General features: G+C 40.8%; 1 protein-coding gene across 1 annotated transcript in view; it reads left to right on the forward strand.

Annotated features, from left to right (window-relative positions):
* itga7 (integrin, alpha 7) overlaps positions 1–21,671 on the forward strand; it is a 39,887-nt gene that overhangs the window by 3,066 nt on the left and 15,150 nt on the right. The window contains exons 2-8 of the mRNA XM_016480128.1: positions 14,101–14,222; positions 14,330–14,409; positions 15,123–15,378; positions 15,454–15,555; positions 15,783–15,990; positions 16,069–16,262; positions 20,581–20,669. Of these exons, the coding sequence (XP_016335614.1) occupies positions 15,465–15,555; positions 15,783–15,990; positions 16,069–16,262; positions 20,581–20,669 (582 nt within the window). The 5' untranslated portion in view covers positions 14,101–14,222; positions 14,330–14,409; positions 15,123–15,378; positions 15,454–15,464. The remainder of the gene's footprint in view (positions 1–14,100; positions 14,223–14,329; positions 14,410–15,122; positions 15,379–15,453; positions 15,556–15,782; positions 15,991–16,068; positions 16,263–20,580; positions 20,670–21,671) is intronic.

Genomic DNA, 21,671 nt, shown 5'->3' on the forward strand with positions numbered 1-21,671 from the left:
AAAGTTATGAAGCTGAAAGTTCAATGCAAACGTAGATATCGTCTTTTAAAATTCTGGCAGTTTAATGCCTACAAAAACGGCTGGTAGGGACTACAACGAGTTACTTCCCAGGTGCGTGACATCACAAACCCAGATAAAGGGAAAAGGCGGCAAAGGGGGCGAGGCCATGTTGCGCTGCTTTAGAGAAGAGGAAGCGAAAACTAGAGGTGCACGTAAAAATCTATTCATATATGAATCGCGATTCTGTCTTCTAACGATTCTAATGGATTCACAGTGATTGATGACGTTTGAAGCTTCGAACGTCATGTGGTATCGGAAGGTCGGGACAACTGGTTTGAAAAAAATCGGCGCTTCGCATGACTCTTGTGTTTGACTTTACATTGACTTGGTTGTGTGTGTGTGTACACTTATTTGGGATTCAGTAGAATAGTTTAGAATAACGTCAACACCAGACAGAAACTGAATGCACGTCACACCTCTGTTGCATTTTATCATGTTCTAGCTGTGGTCTCGGAGACCCCGAACAGCTCACCCAAGTTGTGGGGAAGGGGAAGTTGTGGCCTAATGGTTAGAGAGTTGGACTCATAACCCAAAGGTTGTGGGTTCGAGTCTCGTACATAAGCGATATTAACGATGCAGTTGTTTACAATACAACCGGAGCACATGCCGCCAAGGTGAGGGGCGGGACCCTTAGACGCGCGCTAGAGGCGGTTTTGCCAATCACAACGCACTGGGCTAGCTAACCAATCAGAGCCCATCGCCTATTTCTGATCAAAGTACACAGTGCCAGGTACAAAGCCAGAGCTAGATTTTTAGTAAGTGCCTGTTATTGTTCTAGGGTTAGGTTAAGTGCTTGTGGAAGAGGTTTGTCTTCTGCTGCTTCTTGAAAGTTCTGATGGTCTCATCAGATCAGGTGAAGTTTAGTTCATTCCACCAGAGAGGAACAGAGAGGGTGAAGGTTCTGGAAAGTGACTTTGTGGCTAGTTGTAAAGGAACATCTAGGAACAAGTGTCTTCCATATTGCATGTAATAATACATACTACTTATAGGAATAAATTGTAACGCTCGGCCTTATAGGAAGATGTTACATTGATTAAAAGGGGTCAGATTATACTGTGTGAGGTAAAATAAGTGTTTTTAAAAAGATGAGACAAATGACAAAAAGTAGAATGCATAAATAGTGTATTTACATAATGCACAAGGAACTTAAAACAACACAATAAATCAAGAATAACTTAGGCTGTTAAAAGCAGATTGTCCAGTTGAATGGTACCCTAAAACAATCCTTAAGAATCTTAGTGTGTTGAAGTTCCAAGGTAAAAGTGTCCACCGGTGTATATTAGTGATGGGACGATTGATACCGAGGCTCCGAAGCTCCGACACAGTTTTCAAAGCACTATTGTATCACACACTGTGCCGATGCTTGTATCAAAATGACAATACCACGTGATTGATGACGTTTGAAGCTTCGAACGTCATGTGGTATCGGAAGGTCGGGACAACTGGTTTGAAAAAAATCGGCGCTTCGCATGACTCTTGTGTTTGACTTTACATTGACTTGGTTGTGTGTGTGTGTACACTTATTTGGGATTCAGTAGAATAGTTTAGAATAACGTCAACACCAGACAGAAACTGAATGCACGTCACACCTCTGTTGCATTTTATCATGTTCTAGCTGTGGTCTCGGAGACCCCGAACAGCTCACCCAAGTTGTGGGGAAGGGGAAGTTGTGGCCTAATGGTTAGAGAGTTGGACTCATAACCCAAAGGTTGTGGGTTCGAGTCTCGTACCGGCAGGGATTGTAGGTGGGGGGAGTGAATGTACAGCGCTCTCTCCCACCTTCAACAGATTAGTACAAGCTAGACAAGGAGAGATTAAGGAAAGATAAAAATAAAAAAAATACTTTTTTTTTTTTTTAGGATGAAGTCAAATGGTGACGAAAGAGATGCGTTTTCAGGTGGCGCTTGAAAATTGTTAGGGATTCAGCATTCCGGATAGGGGTGGGAAGTTCATTCCACCAGCCAGGAACGGTGAACGAGAATGTTCTGGGAAAGTGATTTTGTGCCTCTCTGTGATGGCACCACAAGGCGTCACTCACTAGAAGATCTCAGACTTCTGGAGGGAAGGTAGATTCGTAATAGTGAGTGGAATTAGGCAGGTGCTGAGCCTGTGGCTGTTCTATATGCAAGCCTTCTTGAACTTGATGTGAGCTGCAACCGGGAGCCAGTGCAGGGAGATAAAGAGAGGTGTGACATGGGCCCTTTTTGCCCTTTTCGTTGAAGACCAGTCGTGCCGCTGCATTCTGAATCATTTGTAAAGGTTTGATTGTGACATGGGCCCTTTTGGGTTTGTTGAAGACCAGTCGTTCCGCTGCATTCTGAATCATTTGTAAAGGCTTGATTGTGCATGATTGAAGTCCAGCCAGAAGAGCATTGCAGTAGTCCAGCCTAGAAGTGACAAGGGCCTGGACAAAAAGTTGTGCAGAATGCTCCGTTAGGAAGGGCCTGATCTTTCTGATGTTGTGTAATGCAAACCTGCAAGATCGAGCGGTCTTTGCAATGTGGTCTTTGAAGGTCAGCTGGTCATCAAAGGTTACACCCTCCCGAGTCTTTCTGGTAGAACTACCTGTGAGATAGGATTCAAACCAGCAAAGTGGAATCCCTGTGATGCCCAGTGATGAGAGCGTGGACAGCAGGATCTGATGATTCACAGTGTCAAAAGTGGCAGACAGATCCAGCAGAATGAGTTCTCATGATTTGGAAATGTTCTGCCCAGGATTTCTAAATTGCCTAAAATAACCAGGTGTTAGATGTTTGTGCTGCAAAAGTACCGCGAGAGCTATAGAGAGCAGAACAGACGGCTCTGCATGCTTTCAAATCGCTCTCGCTGTACTTTGATGTCATACGATCGGTTGGCACAGCACAAACAACGAACACCTCCTTATTTTAGGCAATTTAGAAATCCTGGGTCAAACGTGTCCCTGGGAAGTGGCACGGCTGGTCACCTTAATATGGTGGTCCCTAAACCAGTCTGATTATACAGTAAGGTGAGCAGACGTGCCACTTCCTGGGGAAACGTTCTGCACAGGATTTCTAAATGAACTAAAATAACCAGGTGTTGGTTGTTTGCGTGTCCCCGGGAAGTGGCACGTCTGGTCACCTTATTATACAGGGCTTCGTCATACACATGAGCCACTGACTCATCTCTTCTGTAAATGTGATATCTCTATGATGTGTTTTACTTTTTTCCCCTCTCTCTTATGTAAAAGTATCACTTTCTTCTCTATTCATAGTGTCCATAAGACCTGTATGTTTACTAGCGTCCTACACTTATACTGCAGTCTGTCTGTCTCCAGCGTCTAAATGGAGCTTGTGTGTGTTTATAAGCTATAAGGTTACAAGACACTTTTTTAGCAAGAAGCTGTTAAAAGCCGTCACATTAAAAGTTTAATGCCTGACACTTTAAGGGGGTTGGGTTTAGGCCCGAAGCAAACAGAAAGGATTCATTCAAAATCTGACACAGGTTTCAGTCAGTGGCTAATCTTTCTGTTCCCATGCTTAACTGGCTCCCAAAAGTTACAAGTAATGCATTACGCTTTACATGTCCGGTCCTGTTTTCATTGTTTTATGAGCTCTTGGCTTATAGGATTTATGAAGATTTTATTTATTTTTTTTGTCTTTGGTTTTATTTGTATTGTTCAGGTTGTTTAATTTCAATATATTGTTTATTGATCCTTGAGGGGAAGCTTCAGAAGTGCAGCCAGATATAAATCCAATCTCCATGACACACTGACTTCTGGTGCTTTTCTCCCTCTTTATAAACGTTTTGGATTACAAAATTGAATGGTTTTAGAGTTTCATGTGATTTGATCCAGGGAATTCCCAAATATATGACTGTTGAACATTGACTACTAACCGCATTAAGTAAGTGTACATGTCGCAAAAAAAAAAAAAAATGTCGCCGTTTATGTCTCTTTCAGATTATCATTTCTAACGCCTCTGGCATGCCACTGATACTTCTCTGACACACACACACACACACTGGTTTCCATGTTTTATGGGTTCATTCCATAGGCGTAATGGTTTTTCTACTATCCAAACTGTATTTTCTATCCCCTTACACTAACCCTACACATAAAACCTGCCCCTCACACAAAACTACAGCCATTTTTAGATATTCAGAAAACTTAATTCTGTATGACTTACAAGCTGTTTTCCTCATGTCCCTATAAGGACAATGATTTTGGATATTGCCATTTTTGAGGTGCCATTTTTGTGTCCCCATATCATACCTGAACTACACACACACACTAACACACACAGTGACATCAGATCCTCCTTGTCTCAGTGTACAGGCAGTAAATGCACTTTTGGACACAAATGATTGGCCTTGTATAAGGAAGTCACGTGGTGTCGTCTGACCTGCTGTTACTGTGTTTGAACTCTATTTATACTCAAATGAGAACTGCTGCCTGTTATAGACTAAAAGAGAATTGACCCGACCTCACAGCCTTCTCCAACATAGGATAGACACATTTACTGCAGATTCTGATGACTATGTATGTATTTAGATTTTAGGAACATTTTTTTTAAGAAATACTTTCACTGTCTTGAATACCTTCTCTATTTTTAAAAATAAAATAAACAAACAAATAAATAAATAAATTCATGGGACAGGTTCTCATACAATGGCTCAAGCTGGAAATCACATATCACATCAATTCCATACACACTCACGCACACACACACACACACACACACACATATATATATATATATATATATATATATATATGATTTTTGTTTGCACAAGGAGTCTGACAACAAGCAGGGCTCCACACAGAGATCTGATCTCCTCATCATCCAGTCTGTCTGGAATGACATAAAGAAACAGAACACACTGAGACAGACTAAATCCATAATAACTGTGGCAATGTGGCAAGATGCTCCAAGAAACCTGTTAAAATTCCATTTGACTGAATCTGGGCAGAGAGTATATGCCTATACACTTCAGAATTCTTCTGGTTGCTTCTGTCCTCTGTCACATCATCAATAAACACCAGCAACCCAGTGCCAATGGAAGCCATGTATGCTTTGTAGATGTTTTTTGGCATCTAAAAGTCTAATCTGGTCTTGTTTGCACCTTGTGGTGAACCCTCTGTGTTTACTCTCGTGAAGTCTTCTCTTTTGTAGACTTTGACAGTGACACAACTACCTCCTGGAGAGTGTTTTTCACTTGGCTGGATGTTGTGAAAGGGTTTTTCTTTACCATGGAGAGGATTCTCCAATCATCCGCCACTGTTGTCCTCCGTGGACGTCCTTTGACTGCATGATGTGGGTTCACAGCAAGTTTCCAAATGCAAATGGCACACACACATATATATATATATATATATATATATATATGGCTTGAGCCAATTTGCTTTTCCAGTTGGAAAGAATTCTGTGTCTGTGTAATAGGATGAGCCCACTGTAATTTATTGTCCACCATTGTCTTCATTCTGTTGTGTTGGACCTGAAAAAACTGCCCAACTCCACATAACTGTTTCCCATCATTGATGTGACATAGGACTGGAGCATCACCCAACAACTGCTGCAGATTGTCATGAGTTGAAGCAGACTCTTTCTGGTTTAAAACACCTACATTCAGGAAAGCTGTTGTATGACAATGAAATTGTTGTTTGTGTGCGTGTGGGTGTGTGTCTAATTTACCATCTATACTTATAACAGCCTTTACTAAAGCAACCCTCTACATTGCGAGTAAATCACTCGCATATGCGACTAAATCTTCACTCTGGGCAACTAAATGATGTCTAATATTAGCCACTGGCTAATAGATTCTCAGATTTTACTCGCCAGTGTGTGAGTTGGAGGCTAAATATAAGTTTAGCACAGATATATTTTCATTCGCCAAAAACACTGACTGAGTGCTTCAGAGTTACATCTGTCAAGCGATCTGTGCTATTTTTCAGTTAATCTGTATGGATGTGCAGCACACCTGTATTTGACGTACCGTAAACTCTAGTGTAAAGGTGCACGACTCGCCATCGCTTTGTCTCACACACACGCAAAGAGAGAGAGAGAGAGAGAATCTTACATACCATGCAGAATTGACGTGCTACATGTAAACGATATTCTTTGTTGTATTTTCCTGTCACAATGACGGAGTTCCTTTGAAATTCTTCAGCTTTTAAGAACAGCCGGATTCTCCGGTAGTAGGCTAATGCGCAAACAACAATCTCATTGGCTGGCGCTCAGCTATGATTTCAGCAAATCAGTTCGAGCGAACGCACACACCCTGATTAATATTCATGAGCCCAGCAGCTCGTTAATCCTTACCGTGCATTCACACTGCCGCCGGCAAGCAGTGGCGTGGCGCGTCTTGGACGGTGAGGGCGTCGAGGAGAGTTGAAGTCACACCGTGCAAGATGCGCCGCGCCGAGCTCCGGCTCACATTGAAAATGAATGACTTCCGGCCACTTTGACGCTCTCGCCGGTGGCGGTGTGAACGCACGGTTAGTGTGTTCTTAGAATTCGTAGTATTATTATTATTATCGTATAAGTATTATTGTTCGTTTTTTCCCATTTTTTACAGAAACACTGAATGACTAAAAAAGTACCACCACCAGTCCTAAGTTCAGTTAAAATGACTAATATGCATTCATACATGGTTACCAAGTTTAAATTCTAATTACTAAAGTTCTATCATTACATAATACTTGATAATCATAATATCATGTTATAATGCTTGACTTTAAGAGATTTTAAGAGTGTACTTTCAGATATTTAAAAAGCTGTGGGTGTGTGTGTGTGCGCGTGTATATATATATATATATATATATAAAGTCTGGCGAGTAAACTAAAGAATTTACTAGCCAATGGTGATTCAATTGCCATGTTGTCCGTAGAGGGTTGTAAAGGAATCCAAAAATGCAGAGCAGTAAATGTACAGCTGAAAGAAATAGCAGGAGGAGGGAGGGGGGCGGGGATCGGCTCATTGTCCTCCATTTAGATGCCTTTCACATGGAGTCTTTTTCATGCTAATGAGTTCCCAGAGTTTTTGGAGCACTTGTACCACATCCAGGCACCACAACACAACACAGAGGGCAAGACACAGTCCCTCACATTCTGTCTTCAAAGATCTTCAGCTTTCTTTCCCACTCCATAATACAAAGCTTGTTAAAAACAGTCAGGGGCTCAAAAAAGGGTATGCAATATATGCAACGCCTGGACATTTGTGGTTCTTGCAAAACCCTTTTATCGAGACACAGTGCCATTAACATTACAAACTCTGGTAAATCTAAGCCTTTTTTTTCTCTCTCTATCTAGACCAATCAATTTAACAGCCTAACATTTAAAAAAAAACACCTCGTGAGCTTATGACATTGAAACTGTCTTCAGTGTACAAATCAGATCACCAGTGATACAAACGTGCTAAAATGCAACGTGATCATTATAGTTTTAGTTCCTGTAATACTGAATGATTTACTTCGTTCAAATTTCATATTCCAGAATTTCATAAATCCCCACTGATCTTTGTAATACACACTAGTTTACTACTAGTGTGTAAGAAAAAAATGCATTGGTGAGTTTTCAAAGTTATATTTTAATCACAATGTAAAAGTTCAAAAGCATCAAAGGCTGTACAAATGGCTGGTGGCGTGGAGTGCAAATGCTTCATCAAATTGGTATATTTATTCCTATATATGGCAGTTCCAAAAGTAGAGAAGTATAAATGTCTGAACATAATAATTTTTATTTAAAACTAAAGCATTTCATTTATTGTAAAGAATGAACTAGATGCACTAGCACACTTACAGCAAGTTGTTCTGTTGGAAATGCTAAAATAATGAAAGTAGTGCCTTTAATGTAATTCTCTACACCTGTGCTTCATCTGCTAGGACACCTGTGTGAACCTTGAGGAGAACTGATATCATACATCCATATCATATAAAAAAAAAAAAACAGTTGACTAAAAGGCACAAAGGCTTCAAAAATGAAAAAAAAAGAGATGAAGTTAGTGAATGGAAAAGATCCTGCAGCATTTGAGTAGAACAATGCTTTATTTAACACAAAGAAAAACAAGGTGTCTCGGAACAAACTCAGCTGGCAGTGGGCACAGGCACAGGGGGTGGTCAGTACCAGGTAAGAAGTCTGAACCAATGACCAAGATGAAAGAGCAAGACACGGGTGAGAGAACAGAACCAGACACGAGGGGTTGAGGCACCGGGCATGGCAGTCTGAGAACCAGAGAGGAGAGACCTCTGAGTAGAGAACTTTCAAGACACAGCGAGACAAGACCTTAGACAAGAGTTTAGAGATGGAACAGATGAGAATCATGAGTGGCCACCACGTGGAAAGGACAAGCGAAAATGAAAGTGAGAGGAGAAAAATGGGCAGGGAAACAGATCAGATCAGAACCTATGTCCTGATATGTTCAGATAGATTGAGGTTGTCAGGGCAAATGCTGAGGATCCAAGCAGTTAATCAGACAAAAACTTTGAAAATAAGGTAAAACACGAAAAGCAAACAAGTCCACAGGCCACTGAGTCCTGTGGCAAACTCCAACCGGAAAGAGAGAAGGGTCAAGGATTAGAGCTGGATAAGCAGTCTGAGAAAGGCAAAGAGGCCACAAAGAGAAACCCAGGTGCAAAATCAGAGCCAGGCGGGAGGTCAGTTATGAGAGATCAGTCTGAAACAGCACCTAGAACTAAAGGGCTTGACAGAAGTGGAAGAGCTGAGGGGTGCAGCGAGTCCAGACACTGAGAAGAGCAGTCCAAGTACCCTGAACACCAGCTGCCAGACGGACCTCTGACAGGTGGCCAAAGACTGGGTCAAAATGCAAATCAGGAGAAGCCAAGACTAAGCACAGTTTTAAACAAGAGTGCAAGTTTTTCAACATGAATGACTCCAGCACTGGATACAACTGTGTATCCTCACTCTTAGCTTCTCTGGAAGCTTCCTAACTTCCAATTAGAGAACTAAGATGTCCTTCAAGATGGCTAACTTTGATCAGGTTAGGGTTAAAAATTATTGAAATATGTACATTAATAATTTCCTCTCTGTGGATTACATTACACTAAACACCTTTCTCTGAATACTTTGTCACTTTGCAGAGTGGGAATCTCCATTTAAACCTCACTAGATTCCAGGTTAAAGGCATCTCTTAGGTTCTCAGAAATATACAAATATCCATTTGTGATGAGTGGGGGCGGGGCTGAGAGCCATGGGAACGGAGCGAGGCCGGTGGAGTAATTGATAATGAGCGACCACTGTGGACTGAAGACCTCATCAAATTCCCTATGGACCTCCCGAAATGTATCTCTAATGTCCGCCGTCATAATGCCATTGGGGTCTAATGAGATAAGGTCAGAGAATAGTGTTCTACTGTGCATACTGGGATTGCGAGCGACAGCTTGAGGAACTTCCAACTGGGCTTGTTCAGTTTGGGACCCCGGTATTTAAGTCATGCGAACACGACATACATGATCATGTTTTCCAATGCCCCGTCAGTCAGAATGGGAATTTTGATTTTTCCGGATACCCCTACAAACAACGATGGAGCAAACCAGTGTGTACAGTCCTCGTGCGGCTCAACAACGAGCTCCTCGTTAACCTTCGCAAGTTCTGCTGAAAGTTCAAGTTCGACAAAGTCCCCAGGACACACAGTATGTGATGAGGTAGCACGAAGCACATGATCTCGCCGAATAGCATGTCTGTCTCCATACATCCAATTATGGCCATACTCATATGTATCTGATGCCACACAGACCTAATACCTAGCGGGGCGGATAGAAATGTTATTACATTCCATAAAAGTGATGCCAGAAATAATGTCCGAATCCAATTTTTCTACCATGAGTCCATCAGAAAAGAGCATGTGCCCGTCTAATTTGAAAATGTGTGCATGTTTCTCCAACCACCTTCAATAGCGAGAAGCCATCTGTCTGATGAGCTGACTGCATACTGCTGGAGACTTTAAGGCCCAGTTTGGTGGCACATGCTGCCCTTATCATGTTTCCAGTTGCACCACTGTCGATGGTCAGCCTAACGGGGACATGACCATGGAAAGCTTTGAGGCAGGGTGACTGCATGATGTGCAGCAACTTGCCGCGCCCTGGCAATGAAAGCTTTGTCTGGAGGAGGCAGGAAAGGGCACTTACTGAGGAAGTGATTGTCCAGTCTGCAAGCCTCCTTACAAAGTGGGAAGGACTTCCTAGATCGACCCAGTGATGCATGTTTCTGTCTGGGAGGGTTAGACACGGCCGAGCGCATAGCTCTGGCATCTTTTGATGACTGTAGCTCATCTAGTAATGAACACAGGGCCTGAGATATCTCTGGTTTGATGGACGCCAGAGACCGTGATCGTGCCATACCTCTGCTTTAAAAGCTTTGGCAAATCGCTGTGTATAAGACGAAGCCAAGTTAGGACAATTAAGTTTTCGATTGTGGGGGAGAGCTCCTCATCCTCTAGAATGGCTTCACCTCCTTGAGTAATGCCAGAGTCCTGCGTAGTAAATTGTCCTCAACAAAAGCTATTAATCTCTTGTACAAATCCTCTGGACCTTCATTAGACTCAAGTTTAATAGCAGCAAAGTCAATGAAATGTGCACCAGTTGATTGGAATCCATAATGTAGTCTGATAGTCTGCCATATGCGATCAATGCATGTGGAGTTTTTAACAATAGTATTTCAGGAAATAACAGGGCAGTAGTTAGCTATCTGCCCCTGCATAAGCTCAAGCATGCTGACCTTTTGTTGGCGCGTGCGTCATTGCGCTGCGGGAACATCGTCGTCGTCATTGGTAAAACCTCTGAATGGTGAAGCCCTCATCTTCTTTTCCCAGTGTGCGCCATCAACTAGAAAGGGAGCGAACTCAGTGTCCAAAGATAACGTGTAAGCAAGGTTCTGACGCCAGTTCTCAAATGAATTCACAGTCTCAACTTTCATTAGACACCACTGCTTAGGTGCTCTGTGTGTATTTGCTATGGCTAATGTCTCAAGTGTCGTCAGCGGTGATAATTCACAACGCAGCTCGCTTGCGTGCGATTATAGCATGAATGGATCTCACGCGAGCTCACCGGAACGTTTGGGGAGTGAATACGATAACGCTGCCACCACGCCAGTGTGTAGGTGAGGTACATTGAATCGCTGACACAAGAGAATAGTTTAGTCAAGCTTTTAGTGGTGACGGCCAACACAACAATAACGAGAAGCACAAGAGCATGCTCTGCCCAGGCCATCGGGGTCACAAACAACGTTAGGAGTCACGTCACAATCCACGTCACACTTCACATACTGGCGCTCTGTAAATATGTGGAGAAAAAGCTTATCTTGGCTTTGAAATGCATTTACAGCACTGAGTGTGTCACTGCCTTGAATTTCACAGTTCAAATGATTCAGTTTCCCAGTGATGTCAGTTAGGAAGGCAAGGTCCAGTAGCCAGTCAGTGTACTGAAGCATGAAGGTGTCTGCCCCTCTGGATTCCATGAACACTTTGATTTCACACAAATGTGATGAACAATGTTGCAAAATCCTTCCTCTGCTCAGCCAGCGAATTTTAGTGTGGAGCAAAAAGTCACCATATTCAGCTGAGAGATGCTGCAGATGTAACTTGAATGTGCTGTTTGGTTTTGGACCGAATGCTGTTAGTGGTTTAATCAGTCCCTCCAGGATTTTGCGATTCTGCGATCGCTGAATTTATCACAACATCAAGCAAACTCCACAATTTTCGCAAGAGCTCGCAAATTTTCGGAATTGCCACAGATTTTCCACAGATTTTGGGCTTAGACGCGTCCCGTGACATCATTGCAATGTGCATTCAGTCAAAGAAAGGTTCCAAAAATGGAATGAACAGCCTTGCTTTCTCATCATGACCGATTTACAAGAGCTACATTGGACAAACGAACTGAAAGCAGAACGAATCCGTGCTACTCGTTTGGGCTATGCAGCGCAGATTGTTTATTTGCTCGGGCCGGAGCCGCAACAATAAACACAAATCCCCACCATTCACCATGGATTTAACATAGTAAAACTACAGGAACAACTTGTGGCAGAAATGGTCTAATGTTTTCGAGTGTTTTTAAATGCTTCACACAACTTTTCCCAGCACTTCAAAGCTTTAAGTATTACTGAATTTGAAAGTTATTTTTAATGTGATGACATTATTTGTTCATCCTTCATAGGTTGCCCCATTTATAAAACTAAAAGTTTCATAATGTGTTAAAGTAAAGACTTATTTAAAAATAAAAGACATTAAATTATCACTAGTAGATGGCTGCAGAGAAGTACTTATAGGCTTATTAGCCATTTCCACTCGCTAATATATATTTTTTTGTATTTATTAAATTATATTTAGACATTATGAATGACAGTAATAAAAGTTAATTTTATCTGCATCTCAACTACCCAGACAGCACAAGTACATCTGTCAGCTGTCTGCTAAAGATCTGGAAAACATCTGCTGTGTAATCTGATCAACGTCTCGAAAGCACTTTTACATGCATTCTAATAAATGTCTTGTCAATGAATGTCAAATTGACATCTGCCAGGAAACTTCTTAGAGATGTATTGCAGATGAGCAAACACTAAAAAAAATCATCTTGCATATACAAATGCAGACATCAAACAGACATCTCCAAGATGTACATGTGCGATTAGGGTGAGTGCTTTACTGTCAGGTGCTGGTGCCACCTTCTGTAGAACTTAATGGCACTGGTGCTGGTGTCCTCAAATGTTAGTCTGGAGCCCTACAATGGTTCTCGAAGTCAGAAAAGTCATAACGATGTTAGAAGAATGTTGTCTGTGGTATATTTTCACTGCAAAACAATAAGAAATGCCGCAAATATCACTGCAAATTTTGAGAAAAGCCGCAGCAAAATCAGTCGTTTTAGGCTGCAAAAATCAGAAAAAAGTCCCGCGAAATCCTGGAGGGACTGTTTAATAACTGGAGTCCATAACGTGATCAAATCTTATCACTTTGGCACACATTGCCTGTTGGTGTATAATGCAGTGGTAATGTAGAAAATTGTAGGTAATGTAGAATCTGGTTCTCCTCTGCATAGCGCAGCAAAGCCTGTATGCCGGCCAGTCATTGCAGGGGATCCATCAGTTGTTACCAATACCAACTTTTCCAATGGCACGTTTGTGTCTATGAAGTATTTCTTCACATCATCATAAATATCAACAACCCTCATTGTTGTCTTGAAAGGAATTAATGTCAGAAATTCCTATTTCACTGAAAAATCACTGAAAATCATTCTGATGAAACCATGAGCTGTACTACTAAAATCTACAGACTCGTCACATTGGATGGAGAACAATTTGCACAACATCTTGCTCCAGCTGCTCTGTTACATTAGCTGACATTTCTATGACTCGTCTTGCAATTGTGTTAGTACCAAGTTGAACATCAGAGAGTGCAGACATTATTTAATTTCCATTCTTGTGATCTTTAAACGGAGTGTTTGCTATCACAGTCATTGCTCTCTTGACAATGTCACCATCTGAGAATGATTTTTTTTTGTGTGTTTCTAAAAGAAATATGAGCAACTCTAAATGAAGCCTGTGACTTTTTAGCAGGTCTGGTAAAAAAAAGATTTTTGTCAGCTTAATGGTGCTTTCAACTAACTTTTCTTTTCTCAGTGATGTACCTGGTGCATAAAGGTCTTGTGGGTTGTGGTGAAATTTCTACTGCTATACTAGCTCCTCGGATGAGACATACAGATTTATCTTTTATCTAAGTTGTTTTCTTTTTCCCACCAACGCCTCAACTCACAGAACTCACAGCCTATGTAACGCATGTCAATGTACATTGATATATGCAAACTTCTAAATATTGAAAATTATTTTTATGTTTTAATGTTATATGAAATGTTACCAAAGTTCTTTTTCCTACCTTATGTAGTTATCCTGAAAAAAAAATTACTTATAGAATGTGTTTGACCAGGTGTTGGTAGCCTGCATGGAGGAGACCACGCCATGTTGGAGACCACTGATGTAATGAATTATAAAAATGATGCAGCTATGATTTTGTTTTCTTCAAACTGCTAACTGTTAGTGACGTAGGAACAACATTTAAGGTATTAGTCTTCCTCTGCAGGATATTGGTTGGGGCTCCTCAGTCCCGGGGCACAGGAACTTTGTGGAACAGCCGTCCCGGTGCACTGTATCGCTGTCCGGTTACCCCGGAGAAGTGTGAACGAGTGGACATCGATGGACATGGTAACACTTATTAAGACCATTTTAGCTTCATTTTTATGTGATGAACTAAAGTGTTTGCTCTGCTAAACTGTATCCATTCAAGGAAAAATGTTTCTCGTTTTCTCAAGTGAATCTGGAACGAGAGAGCAAAGACAACCAGTGGTTGGGTGTCACAGTCAAAAGTCAAGGAATTGGTGGAAAAGTAGTGGTAAGTATGTTTTATACCTGTGACAGGTAGATCAAACAAATCTGATGTGCCATGTATACAGTAAATAACATCATGCACAAAGTTCAGAAAGGTCAGTCAGCCCTGCTCCAGGAGGGCTACCTTCCTGCAGACTTCAGTTCCAATCCTGCTCTGGCACTCATGCTAGTTTTTTCAAATCATCCTGAACACCTTGATGAGCTGGTTCAAGTGTTTTTGTTTAGAATAATTGTAAAGCGGCATACTTCACCTGCCACATCATGAAGTGCTGTCAAAGGCCACCTCAATATGGAGGATCCTTGGAAGGCAGCCTTCTTTTCACATTCTTCTTTCAATATTTTTAAAAGGATGCATCAAATGCATCCTTTGTGTCCTTGAAACACCCACAATCATCAGCATTGAGCACGCTCGAGATCAGGTCCAGCCCAGAAGCCCAGCAAACGTAGTGACCCTCATTGCATTCTCCATCATGAGTGCTGTGCGCATTCAAAACGCAACCCGATAAGGAATGAACATAGATTTAAGCAAAGATATATTTAAGTACTCACTCAGTAGTGGAATTCAATGCAATTCAGGTATCTATCTCATCCATCACTGCTTTCTTACAATGTGGACTTTCAATCCTAAAGTTTCAATTTTAAAATCAAAGCACAATTATGGAGAATGGGTCATTGTGGCATGTGCACTACATGATCCTGTTTGTGTTGTGATGTCAGACATGCGCTCACCTCTATGAGCTCAGACAACATGTCAACCAAACCTTTGAGACCCGTGACCCGATCGGACGCTGTTATGTGCTGAGTGAAGATTTGACCGAGAGAGATGATCTGGATGGAGGAGAGTGGAAGTTTTGTGAAGGTCGTTCTCAAGGACATGAGCAGTTTGGATTCTGCCAGCAGGGCCTGTCAGCTAGTTTCACACCTGACAAAAACTACATCCTCTTTGGGGCTCCGGGGACCTACAACTGGAAAGGTAATGAGATATGCTTTTGGTGAGTTGATGTTTTTTCCCTCTAAATCATCCTTTTCTCATCTAAACTCATCTCAGGGCTGTTATTTATGGCCAATCCCGTTGAGGATGCTCTGGTCTACAAAACACTGGAACCGTCCAAAAGCTCATTTGAGGACGTCGCTCAGAACAGTTACCTGGGTTTGTAGACAAAAAAACATTGACACATTGATATTTCAATAGTTTGTTTTTGTTTTGCAAATTCCATTACACTGGTATTGGCTACTGATGTTGTGGTACCCTGACAACACTAATAAACTCATATACCATAATCACTGACAAATGGGCAAGATCATATGAAATCTATCAAATCAGGTACAAAATCGTCTGTTTGTTTTCATTTGTGAATCTGTCCCTTCTCATCACAGGTTTCTCTGTGGATTCAGCCAGAGGTATTATGAGTAAGTCTGAGCTGACGTTTGTTGCTGGAGCTCCTCGAGCCAAACACACAGGAGCCGTGGTTCTGCTACGGAAGGACAATGTCTACCGGCTGATGCCTGATCACATTCTGTGGGGTGAGGAACTGGCCTCCTCCTTCGGTTATTCTGTGGCCGTAGCTGATCTGAACAGTGATGGGTAAGACACTTTACATGTCCATGTGTAAAGCCATAAATCTGATGTGCTTAATATCTAACAGGATGATTTCACATACAGTTGGACAGATCTTGTAGTGGGAGCTCCGAATTTCTTTGACCGAAAGGCAGAGATTGGAGGTGCTGTGTATGTGTACCTGAACCCAGCCAGCCACTGGGAAAAGGCACGACCGATCCGGCTCAATGGAACATACGACTCTATGTTTGGGATGACTGTCAGTAGTGCTGGAGATCTGGACCAGGATGGTTATGAAGGTAAGAATGAAATCACACGTACATGCAAGTGTGTTTATACGCTTTAGTTCATGGTATCTCAGAAAAAACGATTAGATTGAATTCTGGATTTGGTTCTTTGTAAAAAAAATTATTAAATGGAATATTGTATTACTGGTACAGTACAGAAGTGAGTACACCCCCGTGTAATATCACAATACTTATAAAGTTATTCTACTTTGAGCCTACTTGTAAAGTGACATACAGAGCAATCTCATCCTTATGTCTTTGAACTCGAATTCAACTATATCACATTATACAAATGTTACTGTTACGGAGCTGACGAGACGAGAGGTGTGCGGATCCATGTGCAAGCTTTTATTAATAAACATAGTCAAAAACACAGGCAGGGTCGAACAACAGCAAACAGGTATGGCACAGGCAAGACAAAAGAGCAATCCTAAACGGGCTGGAGTCAGACGACAGCAAACGTAATCCAGAGGGTTTGACAAGAGGGGTAATCCGTAAACGTGAGCATAAGGCCAGGCGAGGAGCAAACACAGTCCGAAACAGCAAGCAAAGGGTTAATCCAAGATACGTGGCAAGAATCAGGAACCAGGAAAACAGGCAAGGCAAGACTATGACTAGTCTATGAAAACTAGAGCAGGCTCCGTAAAGTAGCTATCACAGTAATAAACACTAAACAATACTCGGCGCTCTGGAAGAGGAAGAACAAGGCTTATAAAGCGTGTATGATAGGGTTCAGCTGTGTGTGTGTAATCAGTACATTGAGCTGTGTGTATGTAATCAGTGCACTCAGCTGTGTAGTGTGAAAGTCAATGTGGTGAGCTGGTGACCTCTGGTGGTGAGTGAACGGAAGTTCATAGACAGGATTCCTGACAGTTACACTCATTATATTATAAAAATACATATGTAACAGTTACATCATTGCCCATATAAGGCCTTTCCTTTAAATAAACAAAGCAGAATAATCAAGTATTGTACTTAATATATGCTCTTTGCTGGAGGGGTTGTGTTGTTCAGTCTTTCTCTTTAAAATACCCTTTAAAAAACGGTGATCATTGGATTTCAGTCAGGTGACATACCTGGCCGGGTCATAGTTTTCACTTGTTCCTTCTTTAGATAATCAGATAAAGTGTGCCTTGGATCATTATCTTGCTGGAATATTCCTCATCTGCAGACTGGAAGTCATCTTCCAGTATTTTGGTACATCAACTGGCATTTATAGTGTCATCTACAAATGTCATCTCCTAAGACTCAACACTCATGTATCCCTGACCAGGTTAATGCCAAACATCTGAGATGAACAAATTTATCATGGACTCATCTGACCAAAGAATGTGCTCCCAATATTCACCTGGGCTTCTTTTCATGTTCTTAAGCAAAGGTTATTCTTGTAGTTTTGTACTGAAGGGCAAACAAGAGGTTGCATATTATACAATGTCTACCTGAATTGTCACAGAAGCTCCACTGATTTCCACTGATAACCCCTGTGCCAAATTTTTTAAAACTAGATTGTGCAAGTAGCGCACTTTTCGTGGTGTTATTTTAGGAGGATGGCCATTATCGCTCTGATTAGTGGTGCTCTGGCTCATTCTATACCTCCTGATTCCTGCAGCAACCACTGTTTTTAGTTGATCACTGATCTTCCTGTATGCTTTTCCTTCTTTGTGAAGTCTCACAGTCAGATTTTCAATTGCTCTGTCAATTCTTCTCCGTGTGGAATCATGATGCAGACATGCAGATAGACACAGCTCATAGGTCTATCACTGAGAAAGTTCAGGTGTTCATTGGTTGCTGTACAGTCATGTATGTGCATTGAAAATCGCAGTGTTATCAGTTTTGTTTGCATGATGTTGGTGAAGCATGATGCATGTTTCGTATTCTTTTATTAGGAGATTTTAATGTTCATTTATGCTGTCCCTCAAAGCTACTTACATCTGATTTCCAGAATACAATAAACTCTTTTAATTTAATACAGTGGGTCAATCACCCCACGCACATTTTAGGACACACCTTAGACTTAATACTGTCTTTTGGCCTCTCTATAACAGAAATGGAGGTAATTCAAACCCTTTTTTCTGATCATTTTCCGATTATTTTTAACATGTCCGTTATGCCCGCTATCCCCTTAAATACTGTTGATGATATTCGCCGATCTCGTGCCTACTCGCCTTGTTTTCCTGAAGAATTTACTAAGCACTATTCTGAAATCAGTTCCTCAATTCCAATAGAGACTTTAACATCTGATCTAGATGCAGATAAACATCTTGAGCATTTAAATACTGTATGGTTGGACATCCTAAACCGTATTGCACCTGTCAAACCTTTCAGGCCTAAACTCAAAACAGAGCCCTGGGTTGACCAGAATGTTCGCTCCTTGAGACAAGCCTGTAGGCAGGCTGAAAGAAAATGGAAAAAAGACAAACTACAAATTTCCTTTGACATTCTTAAGGACTGTTTATCCTCTTACCAGAGAGCAGTAAAGACCGCTAAATCCTCTTATTTCTCTGATCTAATTGATAAGCATCATCAGACTCCTAAAGTTCTTTTCAATGTTATAAACTCTGTGTTGAATCCACCTGTTAGCATTATCCAACATCCTACCAATACACTCTGTGACGATTTTCTGCGATATTTTGGTGAAAAAGTCTCTAATCTGAGGGCTCAGATTCAAGACACTGACTATGAAACTCAAACAAGCACGATATCTGTGACTACCTTCAGTCTGGTTTCTCTACAATCAGTGAAGGACATAATTGTTCAATTGAAACCTTCCTCTTCTCCATGTGATATAATACACCCTCGCTATCTGAGACAAATAATTGACACAGTGGGACCAGAGCTTGTGTCATTGTTGAATAAATGTTTGTCATCTGGATTTATACCAGACAGTCTGAAAATGGCCACAGTCTCTCCTATCCTAAAAAACCCTTCACTTGACACTACTGTTTTATAACATTTTCGGCCAATATCTGTATTACAGTTTATTTCTAAGGTGAAGGAAAAAATTGTGTGTTTACAGCTTCAGTACATTTTAACAAATAATCAGATTTATGAGACATACCAGTCTGGGTTCAAATCTTTGCACAGTACTGAAACAGCTCTTACAAAAGTTCTTAATGACGTTTTAATGGCTACAGATTCTGGAGATTCCGTCATTTTAGTAATGCTGGACCTATCTTCAGCCTTTGATACTGTTGATCACAAGATTCTTATCTCTCGATTAGAATCTTTTGTAGGCCTGGGAGGTGCTGTTCTAAGTTGGTTTAAATCCTTTTTAACTAATAGAAGATTTAGGGTTAAAATAGGTAATTGTACTTCATCTCTGGGTCTTTCAACATGTGGTGTTCCTCAGGGCTCGATTTTAGCTCCTACTCTTTTTTCTCTATATTTACTTCCTCTGGGTTCTGTGTTTAGAAAGCATGGAGTTTCTTTTCATTGTTATGCCGATGACATGCAAATATATTTACCAGTTACTAGGAAAAAAGAAAGTGCTGTAAATACCTTATCTGCTTGTCTTGATGATGTTAAATCCTGGCTTTCTAAAAATGTTATTTTCTTAAACACAGATAAAACGGAGGTCATAGTTTTTAACTCCTCAGACCTCAGGCATCAAAATCAATTTGATTTTAAGCACCTAAATTCATTTATTTCCCCTTCAGTGCGAAATTTGGGTGTAGAGTTTGATAATTCTTTGAAATTCGATAAACAGATCAGTTCTGTCGTAGGCTCCAGCTTCTTCTACCTTCGGTCCCTTTCTAAAATTAAACCATTTATTTCTGTAGTTTCCCTAGAGATTGCCATCCATGCCTTCATCACGTCACGGGTGGATTACTGTAACTCGCTGTACTATGACATTTCAAAAACTCAAATTTCTTGTTTACAGGTAGTACAAAATGCAGTCTCTCCTATCCTAAAAAAAAACTTCACTTGACACTACTGTTTTATCCAATTTCGGCCAATATCTGTATTACCGTTTATTTCTAAGGTGATGGAAAAAACTGTGTGTTTACAGCTTCAGTCCATTTTAACAAATAATCAGATTTATGAGACATACCAGTCTGGGTTCAAATCTTTGCACAGTACTGAAACAGCTCTTATAAAAGTTCTTAATGATGTTTTAATGGCTACAGATTCTGGAGATTCCGTCATTTTAGTAATGCGATGTTGAAGGTGTTTTCACTTTTATAGCACTATTTTCTACTTTGGGACCTGCATATGTGCTTGTCCATAAGAGAAAATACTGTACTTGCCAAATTAGAAATAATGCAATTACAGAATTGAATTTTTTTTTTTTTAAATTTGATATTTTTTATTTTATTGTGTTTGTTTTCAGACATTGCTGTTGGAGCCCCATTTGATGGAGATGGGAAAGTTTTTATTTTCCGTGGCTCTTCATCTGGCATTGATACCAAACCCTCTCAGGCAAACCTTCTCTCTCTCAGACACACACACACACACACACACACACACACACACAAATACATACATACACACACACACATATACACACACACACACATACTTGTATTTGTGGTTTATGGGGACTCTCCATAGGCGTAACGGTTTTTATACTGTACAAACTGTATTTTCTATCGCCCTACACCAACCCTACCCCTAAACCTACCCCTTACAGGAAACTACTGGCAATTTTTGAATTTTTAAGCCTTTTGTTTTACGGGGACACAGGAAGTGTCCTCATAAACCATGTTTACGTTGTAGTGCCCATGTCATTATACACATTTGTGTCCTCATAAACCATATATACCAGTACACTCACTCACACACACACACACACACACACACACACTCAAGATGGTTATTTATATCTTTTGCTTTAGTGTGTCAGTTGGATATATACGGTGATTTTTAGATTTGCATTTGAGTTTGTAATTTGTTATTTTGTTTTCAGAATTGTGATTTGTTTTGCACTGCTTGGGCACCATAGAAATACCAATTTTCCACTTATTCATTTTGCAAATCTTGTAACTATCCAGTGAGATTTTTTGTAGGGGTGTCAGTTTACCGTGTCAATTTAACATGAATACTTATATAAAAATAGTATACATACATAAGTAAATAAATAAATACTCTTGACGTGATCTGTTTTTCTGTTCAGTACAGCTAAATGGAGTGCAACAGAAACACACTTTAAGACACTAAGATACTCTTTAAAGGAATGAATGGACCCTTTCACAAACGGTGTTGACGCATTTCCTTTGTTATTAACATTGTACATCTAGCACATTTTTATTTTTATTGTGATTTTCTTTTCAAATTAAAAAAAAAAAAGTGACATGACATGTGGCCAAGTATGGTGACCCATACTCGGAATTAGTGCTCTGCATTTAACCCATCCAAAGTGCACACACACAGCAGTGAACACACACCGTGAACACACACCCGGAGCAGTGGGCAGCCATTTAT

This window comes from Sinocyclocheilus anshuiensis, unplaced genomic scaffold (genome assembly GCF_001515605.1).
Source record: "Sinocyclocheilus anshuiensis isolate Anshui unplaced genomic scaffold, SAMN03320099.WGS_v1.1 scaffold169, whole genome shotgun sequence".
NCBI lineage: Eukaryota > Metazoa > Chordata > Actinopteri > Cypriniformes > Cyprinidae > Sinocyclocheilus > Sinocyclocheilus anshuiensis.